This window comes from Athene noctua, chromosome 7, assembly GCF_965140245.1.
Source record: "Athene noctua chromosome 7, bAthNoc1.hap1.1, whole genome shotgun sequence".
Taxonomy (NCBI): domain Eukaryota; kingdom Metazoa; phylum Chordata; class Aves; order Strigiformes; family Strigidae; genus Athene; species Athene noctua.
In genome coordinates, this window is record NC_134043.1 from 44,157,061 (window position 1) to 44,167,034 (window position 9,974).

Consider the following 9,974-nt stretch of genomic DNA (forward strand, 5'->3'; position numbering starts at 1 on the left):
AATCTAAAGGAGTGCCCGCACCCCAGTAGCAGAGGAGAAGGCGTCCCCTTGAAGGAGTGCTGCTTGCTGAGCTGGGGAGGGGCCACCGAGAGCTCAGCTGTGCAGGGCAAGGCACCCGCCTGAGCTGCCAGCGTCATCTCACACTTTTCTTTGCAATTATTTACTTACAGGCAGTAGCACTGCTTCAGCCTTCAAATGTACTCCCTCGGGTTTGCATACAGCTGCTGTGCAACAGCAACACAAGCAGAAGCAGCCAGGCCTGGTCTCTTTGGCACATGCCTGCTCTCGCAGGAAAGCTACAGGCTGTAACAGCAGCAATGGGAAAACAGACACTGCAAGCTGCTAAACAATTAGAGATGCAATTAAACTAATTTGTTTTAAAAGTACAAAAATTTTGCTATCGTCAAAGCAAGGCCTGCAGCAAAGCCCCCTTCTTAATAGCATGTAGGTTGCTGCACTAGGCTTTATTCTGCGCTATTTAAGCAGGCTTTTTGGGGATGTTCCTACTATGGCAACAGCACAAGCTGCTAAGGCTGTCAGCATTGCAAGCTGCAGCCTCTTGCGAGGGCCAAGCACAGCCAGGTAGGAGGCTTTCCCCACGAACCAAGCCACATGCACTCACAAGCCCAAGCACCAGCATGCAGCTTTCTGCCAGCTCCCGCCTCGGGGCGAGGGGGGGAGCTAATATACAGTGACCGCAGACGAGCTCCGAGACAAGGAAACATCAGTGGGGAGGAAAAGGAAGAGGAGTGGTGAAAGCTTAAAGCCAGAGAGAGTGGGGAGAGCTTGTAATTTTTTTTAACCACGGCTCACCCAGTTGATAGGACAGAAGCCGTGTCTGGCACATTAAAGCTAATATCATGTTCCAGTTTTAATTAAAGGTGCCGTCTTCCTTCCCTCAAAAGGACTTAAACTCTAGTCTCAGACTGCAAATTCCAGCCAGCTGCGTAAGTACTGTTTTAGTGACACCATGTGGCTTCTGAGGATACTGTTGTAAGCCAGTGTTTCAGAGCAGCAACTCAGGCTGAGTCCAGAGCCAAGAGGGAACTTAGCTGAAAACACGAGAGATGCACCAGGGATGAAGCACAAGATCTCCGGGCCTCGTTGATGAGAGCCGTAATGATAACTGTGTCATTTCCCGATTACACTCTGCACATCACTTCTGGACCACAGACCTCCTGCATCTTTTCCAGTCAGGAAGTCTGAAGGAAGCCCTAACATCCATGGCCCAAGCAGCTGCTGGTGTTTGCTCTTGCCAGTGCCAAAGACATGCACACACTTAAAGCCTGAATCTGACCCTGGGGCTTTGTAAGTTAAGTTTAAAGAAAAAAAATGTTCCACATTATAGCAATTCCTGCATTTACAAGTGTAGCCATCTTCTGTTAGTCCATTGTTTTCACCGATTTCATTCTTACACCACTAGAAAGAGAAGGAAGTCTGCTGCTGGTGTGAGCCAAATTCCAGACTGCAGCATCTTTCACATAGAATCTTGTGGGATAAACACACAGAGATGTTTTTACAGTCTCAAGGTAGCATCTAACTACCACTGTGCACAGAAAGCACACTGAAATCTAGACACTGGCCCAAGGTCCCAAGTAATACAAGAATAAATACTCCCCCAGCTACAAAGCCTTTATAGCAGCACCCTTTCCTCTGCATAACAGCTCTCAGAGACAGAGTGAGCCACAAACAAAGGCAGTAAGTAGAAAATTATTTAGCACTACTTTGAGAGTCAAGGACTGATCTGATATTTAAAGAACAGTTTGAGTCTCCTTCTTTCACTTTATCTGCTGGCACATGTGGATGTGTATCTGGTCCAAGAAGCCTTGATCTGTGAGAGGGAAAGTTATCTTGTTAGGGACAACCCAAGAACCACGACTGCTTCAGTATTGCAGGTAGAGCCTCCATACTTGCAAGTCAGGTAAAAAACACCACTGATTCCTAAGTTGAGCTTACTCTGCAATATTGATTCCCAACCCACCCACACACACACACACAGATCTTGTAGTTTCCCTATGCCTCTTCAATTCAGCAGTGACAGCTATACAACAGCTTTATAGCAGCTGCCTTGGGTTTTGCCCTTTAAGTGGCTTCTTTCACCGTAACTTTTAATATGGAGAAGGCCTGAGGAGTTAAAGCATTTAGAGCTGGAGTCTTAGTTTATATTTCACCCACTTTTACTCTTCTAGAGTTAAGGAAGTGATAAAGGGAAAAAAAACCCCACTCTATTTCTGAGTTCCCCACAGAAAGGTTTGATTTTAACCAACAGGTCTTTTGATGACATTTTTGATAACTGGAGATTTCTGCAACTTAAATCAGTTTCAAAAATTACATTTGATCATAAGTCAGTGGAAGACCCTACACAACTCTACTGAGAAATGAAGCAGAGGTTTAATATGCAGAAGTACAATCCTTGCTGTATCAGACCAAGTGATCGGACAAGACCATCAGAACAAGAAGCCAGTGAAATAACACAACTGCAATTATATGCTTAGGAACAAGTGTATTGAGTAGAAACAAGGGGAGGATTGAACAGCATTTACTAACAAAGCACAGAGTCAAAAGTCATCCTTGGGACTACCCCTCTGTGCTTTGTAGATATGAACATCCTGACTGGAATCATAGTGGACCTCATATACAGAGAAACGGCCTCTCAGCATCTTCAGGAATTTGTGATCCCGTTCATAGCGGATGCGACAGGAAAGAAGAATGACAGTTTGCTCTGAGCACAGGTGCTCCAGCGTCTGCAGCAGTTCTGCAAAAGTTTCTTCCAGATAAACGATGTCTGCACCCAGGATGAAGTCAAATGCGCCTGGAGGGAAATTACCAAGGTCTTTTCCCCAAGTCAGTTCCTTCACCACAGCTCTGGGACGTAGTTCAGAAGGTAGGTTAGCCTGTACGTTTGACTCCAGGAACTCCAGTGCTGCTGCCCTGTCTGTGATGGTAACACGAGCACCTAAGCAATACAGGAGTATATGTCTCAGACAAACAGTCCATGTCCATAAATACAGCAGCTGGAATACAGTGCTCTAAGTCAAGCAGGCTCCTTAGTTCCTGTTAAATATTAACAACTCCCCTGAGCTGCCTGATTAAAAACAAACAAACAAAAGAACAAAACAAGCAAAAACCCCACTATCTACATACATCCTACCTTTCATCAGTCGCTTAACAATTTAAAGTTTACTCCACATGAAGATTAAGTTGGGTAAGGAACCAAAAGTGTTTTCTGGAGCTTTTTCTTAGTACATGAAAGTAGAGGACTTACTTTCTGCCTTTCCATAGGTGACAACAGAGTAAATTACAGGGATTGTTAAAATTAACCTGCTCCAATTCTGTATTTGTTCAGTAGGAGAAAGGCAGCTAGAGAGCCTCTTTCACAGGTCAGACAAAAGCTATGCCTGTGTGATTTTGCATGGCATGATTGTACTTTGTCAAACTGCTTTGGTTTTATTATTTCAATAGGCACCTTCCACAGCCACTAGAGCTTTGAATGAATTACAAAGTTAACCTGGGACAGTTAGCACAAACTTAACATAGTACCCAGTCTGCACCTCAGCCACAGAGACATCACAGGCAAATGACTTCATTTCTCCAGACCTCGGTCTCCCTGTCTGCAGGACTGGCTAACAAGGCTTACGCAAGCTCAGAGAGTGGTTTCTGTCTGTAGCTTTATCTGTGCTGCATAAGAGGACAAGTGGAAGATGGCAAGCACAGCACTTGCTCCCTGGGGTAGAATAGCTGCAGAACTGAATGCTGCTGAGCTGAGTACCATGGTAACAGGCATCAGCCTTAACAGGGTCCCACCATAAAGTAAACTGCAGTGGCACCATCGCTACAATAAATAACGCAGCGGGCTCTGAAGTCTAACAAGAAAGGAAGATGACTCAGACAGGAAACATCACAGTTCACGTATGTAGCTTTGGTGTTAACTTCTATACCAGACATGTAGATGTGAAAGTGCCAATTTTACTACAGTTGTAAATTGCTTTAAACAAACAAACAAACAAAGCTCTTACCTAATAATGTGGCCACTATTCCCAGCAATCCAGTTCCGGCTCCCAGCTCAATCACAGACCTATCCCTGAGATCAATGCTTCCCATCTCCAGATAAGCACACAAGACAACAGCCTAAACCAGGAGACAAGGGCAATTAAGCACAGAGCTCATTTCAATCAGACTGAACACTGACTGATTTACACTGAGAGAGAAGGTTATGGGAAGGGTTGGGCACTTCAGGTCTGCAGCAAGACTTCGTTCAGCCCTTCTCTACCTCCTGTATGCATCTGTGGTCTTTGAGTTTTATAGAGGACAGGCAAAAGGAAAAAAGATCCACAGAGGCTACAACTCAGATGTGGCAACATTGCTTCATGGATCCCCACAGCAGGAAGCAGAAAGAGTTGCATTTGGAAAGGAAAAGGTGGATGGTGTCAAACACTGGTGAATGAACACAGTATTGCAGAAGTCCAGTATAAGGTTGCATAGTATCTTGTGTGGTATTTCAAAAGGTTACTGCCCAACACTGGCATGCCATCAGGAAGGACACAGGGAAACTAAAGTAATAACACTGCCATCTGTTTGTATCTAATGTATCTTGCATTTTACAGAGACCTCGGCAAGGCGCGCTCTCCGTAGCAAGTTCTGCCAAAGCCAATGTCAGGAAAGGCCAACAGTCCTGTGCACCAGCTCAAGGAGCTTGCTAAAATTGCTATGCTCGTTCGTTCAAGCTAGAGGTAAAAGTGCAATTTGTGTGTTTTCCTCCCAAACAGAGACCTGACTGATGGAAAGCCCTTGGATCCCTACAGCAGTACTGTGACCGACTGCCCTGCAGCCTTGGGCCTGCCACAAACCCTTCTGTTTTGGATGGTTCTTATCCCCAAGATAAAGTCTATCAGCAGCCCTTCCTGACGCTGCAGGCAGCAGGATCCGTGCTGTACTCTGAAGGGCGTTCAGCAAACATCAGCGGCCACTGTTAAGAAATGGGTGAGAGTTCTGTGAGTTATTTGGGATATTTCCTGTATTTTGGCACCGGCTGTGCAAGGTTTAAGGTGACCCGCTTCCCCTGCAGTCCTCCAGGATCTCATAATTGGGGGGGGGGGGGAAGTTAAAGTAGGGTTTAACGTTTTCTTTTTGTTAAAAAAAAAGTCTTACAGGGAAACGATTTCCTTAACAATTCAGTGTTAAATAGTTTTCTAAGGTGACTGGGGGAGCTAGGGCGAGCGCTCCAGGAAGCCATCAAGAACGGAAAGATTTCCTCGGTGCGAGCACCTACCGCGTCCCAGACCACCGCCGCCACCCCCAGGCGCCGCCAGTCCTGCCGCAGGCGGATGGTTCGCCTGGCGAAGCGGAACGTGGCCGAAGGGCTGTGCAGCTGCCGCGCTCCCCAGCCAGCTCCTTCCTCGTAGGGCACCAGCGCCATCCCGCCGGCGGCCCCGCGCCGGGCGCTGCCCCGCTCCCCGCCGCTCCCCCTCGGCCCGCGCCGGCCGCCGCCGGGCCCGCTCCGTGCCGCGGGCAGGGGGAGGCCCGGGGCCGCCGCGGGGAAAGGCCCGGCTCTCGCCCGGGCCCGGCCGCTACTCGCACGTCGCAGGCCCGGGGCCGCCGTGGAGCTCCCGGCCCAGCCCCCAGCGCCGCGGCCTGGGGCGGGTGCGGCCTCCGCGGGCCGCCGCCCGGTTGGGGAACGGCGGCGGCGCCCAGCGGCCTCCCCCGGCGAGCCGGGCGGGCGATCGAGCCCCGGGGAAAGAGGGGCGAGGCGGGCTGGAAGGTCTCCAGCGCGCTCCTGCCCCTCAGGCACGGCGGGAGGCGGCGGGGCAGGGCTATGCCGGCGGCCCGGGGCCATGCCGGCGGCCCGGGGCCGGGGCCGGCCATCACGGGCTTGGCAGCGCGGCGTGGGCACGGGGAGGCCGCTGGCCGGCAAGGGCCGTGCCTCTGCCCGTCCCCGGGAGGACCTCTTGCCGGAGGCTGGGCCCGGGACTTATTTTATTTTCAGACCTGTGTGCCACGAGGTGCAAAACGCCCCGTTGGGACGTCGCCTGCTGTCTCCGCGGCCTCTCTGTGGTTCCCGGCTCCTGGCGTTTGTTTCGGGGGTTTTTGGAAGGCAGGGCAAAGAAAAGGTGTTTGTGCAGCCCACCGGCCTCATCCTCCATTGCTGGCACGGTGAACATTGTCTCTGCAGGTGCTCACCACCAGCCTGGGAGCGGCGCCTCGATGGCTGGGCAAGGGCTGCAGAAACACGAGTTCTTGCGCATCTCGGTCAGAGCGCGGACCAGGGCAGTGAAGCCACAGTTGCTCTTGGCTGGTGGTGTGGCGGGAACACTCCTGCAGCATTGTTTGTGCACGGGCTTCTCCTTACCTTTGGCTCCGTTTAATCTCTTGTTTGGCAAAACAACACAGTGCTCCTCTCCTTTGTGTGTCTCCATCTCCTGTTACTTGAACTTTCTCCAAAGACTGCTAAAGGCCACGGGAGGGCCAGAGAAGCGTCCTGGCAGCACCTTCGCTCTGGCTGCCCTGCGGCAATGCTGCAGGTACTCTGCAAAAAGGTGCAGGACCTCCAGCTGTGCTCCTCAGCGCATCACCTCCAGCTGTGCTCCTCAGCGCCTCACAGACAAAGGGCCGGACGTGGGGGAGCCGGGCAGGGGAGTAGTATCCATCTCCAGTGGCCGGGTGGCTCGGCAGCTCCCAGTGCCACCACTGACAGGGCAAAGCTGGCCCTCAGAGTTGGGGAGCGTAAGGAGCTCCAGAAAACATCCCCGCTCTTTCCCACAGGGAGCAGCAAATCTGGCTGGCAGACGCAAGCAAATGTGGTTGCTCTAAAAGCTGTTGATTTCAACAGAGTAGCTCAAGATTCATGAAAGGCTTTGTGGAGGAGCGTTACAGGCTGCATAGGGGTAGCAGGAACTGAAGCTTGTTTTTAGGGTTCTGCTACTGTAGGGGAATGGAAACCAGAATTTCACTTGCCCCAAACCAGTTCATACTTGTCTTATGGCAACTCAGACTTCTCCTTATAAACATGCCAGAGCGGGTGCGATGATTCAGCTTAATGTGGTTTTATGTCCTAAAGTGCTGGTCTCTTGCCACTACTGCTTTTGAGAGTTTGAAACTGCTTGTGCTATTATCTTGATTATTTTTTAAATTATTTATATAGACAGTGTGGGAAAAGCAATGAGAGTGATTACACTTGAAATGAGAACTCTGCTTGGATGAGTTTTTGAATCGCTTACTCTGTGCCTAAACAAATGGAGGCAAATGGAGGGAAACTCCCGAATGGCACAAAGCTGTCGCCTCCACCGCCTGCACCACACGCCAGTCCTGAGATCTCCAACCGAGATGTGGAGTAGTGTGGCAGGGCTCCAGTGCTCCCAATTGCCTCCTCCACCCACTCCCCCCCGATCGTTTTTCTTCCCCTGCAGTATTTTGTAAGACTAATGGTCTGGCTGAATAGCAACTAGAGTGAAAAAAAGGCTGTATGTGAAAATTTATACATTTGTTCCCAAAGATGATACTGCAGTAAGTGTTTTTATCCCAATAACATGTTTTTGTAAGTCAGATATTCCTGAATATCTTTGGAGCCCAGCAGGTTCTCTACCAATCCTACCCTGCTTTCCAGAACTGTTTTCCTTTCTTCCCTGCTAATGTTACTGTGGCACTGACTTCCGTGAGCCTTAGCAGGTCAGAAATTACTTTCCAGATCATAACTGAATTAAAACTATTAAAAGGGAAGCAAGTCCACTAGAAGTTCAGTAAGGGCCCTGATTCCCCATATTCATTCTATGCCTATATTTACCTGCTTTTCACATCCATTTTCTAAGAAGATACAGTACTCAGGTATTATAGTGACAGAGAAAGAGACTTCGTTTCTTTCACCCTTCCTGACAGTAAAAGGAAAACACAGCAACAGATAATGATGGCTAAAACAGTTGCCCAGAAGTGAAATGCTTTTTCTCCCAGCAGGGCTAGGTTCAGCTTTTAAACACTGCAGAAGGCTGTAAGGACACCTAAGCTGCAGATAAACTTGCAAAGTAGGAAATAGCTGATTTTAAGGTAAGCAAGAATGACTTAAAGTGTAAAGAAACACCAAGTCCATTCTTATCTCATTCAGCTGCTTGATGGAGCAGGCATAATGTGTCCAATTATAAGTAAATTCTGCTACCTCAGATGCAGATAAGCTTTGTTGGGTAATTAAGGAAAAGTGTTTAAGAGCAATGGTCCTTGTAATAGAAGATCAAAGAATCAGGTAGATGAGACAGAAATGAGTACAAATTATTTTGAAGCTATACTAATATACCTCTCTTTTTGAAATCTTCTCTTTCCTGCTTAATATTTAAAATCCTCTCTTAGAAATTAATGTGACAGTTCTTGTGATAGCTCTGCAGACACTGCATGTACCGCATGGCGGTGCATGGATTTTGAAGCCACCCATGATGTGGGGAAAATACTGCATCCCTCACGCAGTCTCTGGTTACCAAGGCAAAGGCAGGTATAAATAGAAACTATCTGGTTTTTTTTTAAACTATCTAGAAACCTGTGTTGTTGATAACCCTCTGACAGCAACGCCTTATTCCAAATGGTTCTGTTCTACATTTGTGCAGAAACTTCTGGTTGTACGCGTTTAATCCTTTCCTCTCTAAATAAATAGCAGCTACTTCTGGTTGTCATTCCACTGAAATACAGAATCTGTCTTTGAAGTAAAGTTTGGACAAATATCTATTTTGCTAAGAGCTTTCATCAACTAATCGAACCCAAGCTAACACAAGGCTTGGTGGAAAACCTGGAAAAGAAAGTAGTCTTTTTCCCTAAGTATCATCGTAAGTGGCCATTCAAATGACTAGCAGTGAAATGATTTAACAGTTTTTACATTTTTATCCTCAGCAGTAGCTTCCAGATTCTCCACACCAGTGAGATAGATGGGGCGGTGAATCACTTGCTGTTAAATACAAAGGGAATAAACCAAAGATTAATTTCGCTGATGATGACTTGCAGTTGCAGAATAAAGACAGCCTCAGCTTGAACTGATCTGGATCATCTTTGAAAAAATTCACCCCAACGGGGTGAATTAAAAACCTAAGTTTCTGCAGAAACCAACAGGTTATCAGTAGACCTTATAACTTGCTGCTTCAGCAAGATCCTTGCAAAAAATGTTAAATATTGAAATAAATGTATGGTCTGATCTAGCATGTCATTTCTTTTAGACACAGAGTTACATTAAACAATAGAAGTAATGATAAAAAATTATGAAGATGTGTAATTTCGTAAGTGCTTGAGCTGATACGCAGGAAGTTTCTGGAGCCACTGAAGAGGGAATAGTTCCCATCAGTAACATTACATTCACGCCTTCAACCTCACATCTCGATAAACTGTCATACATAATCACCACATTTATTAAAATGTCTTGTTACAGAAAGATCACTTAGCTTTTAGTGGAATTATGTGACTGATCTCTCAAAGACCTTGCAGGTCTGAAAGCTGACATTATTCTGAAGTTTTAATTAAGGAACAAAAAGCAAAATGAGTAAGCTCTTCTTCTCAAGCAACCATTGCAGTTCCAGCTGCACTTCATTCGCTGGAAACCTCCTCCACTTAACACTGCACTTTCAGATGTTCACAGACTTTACCCACATCTCCAGTCAATAGGCTTCCAGGCCATGAGATGCCACATGTCGGGTCTTGTGACAGGAGAGTCCCTAAACCACCGAAGCACGCCTGATGCGTGAGCACGCATCGGTGTACACACGGGGGGGGTATCAGGAAGGGCTGCTCCAGCAGTGCTCTGGTGAGCGTGGGGCTGTGGTAGGGAAATTATGGTGCAGTGCTGTGATTCTTCTGCCAGCAGCTTCTGTACTCACTGGTTGTAGGCCAGGGTAACACTGTGTCTGGCACGTGGGATACTAGGGTGGGGTAAAATGCTGGAAAAAACACCATTTTATGGAGTCTGAGTGTGGATCTAGAGGCTTAATGTTATATGATGGCCGAATTTCTGGTGT

General features: G+C 47.7%; 1 protein-coding gene across 4 annotated transcripts; it reads right to left on the bottom strand.

The window, feature by feature from the left end:
• Positions 1-2,199: 2,199 nt before the first annotated feature.
• METTL21A (methyltransferase 21A, HSPA lysine) lies at positions 2,200-7,379 on the bottom strand. Of its 4 annotated transcripts, XM_074911192.1 has the most exons (4): positions 5,270-5,949; positions 4,017-4,128; positions 3,680-3,716; positions 2,200-2,979 (listed from the first exon to the last, which is right to left on the bottom strand). In XM_074911192.1, exons 1-4 carry the CDS (start codon positions 5,831-5,833, stop codon positions 2,559-2,561), a joined length of 1,134 nt encoding a protein of 377 aa, XP_074767293.1. In that variant the 5' UTR covers positions 5,834-5,949; the 3' UTR covers positions 2,200-2,558. The 4 variants fall into 4 exon arrangements, with proteins under 4 accessions (XP_074767293.1, XP_074767296.1, XP_074767294.1 ...); XM_074911195.1 differs by lacking the exons at positions 3,680-3,716; positions 5,270-5,949 and adding an exon at positions 5,986-7,379 and having other exon boundaries at positions 2,203-2,956; XM_074911193.1 differs by lacking the exon at positions 3,680-3,716 and having other exon boundaries at positions 2,205-2,956; positions 5,270-5,941.
• Between the last annotated feature and the right edge of the window lie 2,595 nt (positions 7,380-9,974).

Excerpts from the sequence above, each read along its gene's own strand:
- METTL21A (XM_074911192.1), bottom strand. The coding sequence starts at position 5,833 with ATGGCCCCGGGCCGCCGGCATAGCCCTGCCCCGCCGCCTCCCGCCGTG. Across the intron at positions 4,129-5,269 it reads CGGCGGTGGTCTGGGACGCG|GCTGTTGTCTTGTGTGCTTA; the intron begins GTAGGTGCTCGC and ends CTCCTGGTTTAG. Across the intron at positions 3,717-4,016 it reads AATAGTGGCCACATTATTAG|TGCTGTGCTTGCCATCTTCC; the intron begins GTAAGAGCTTTG and ends CCAGGGAGCAAG.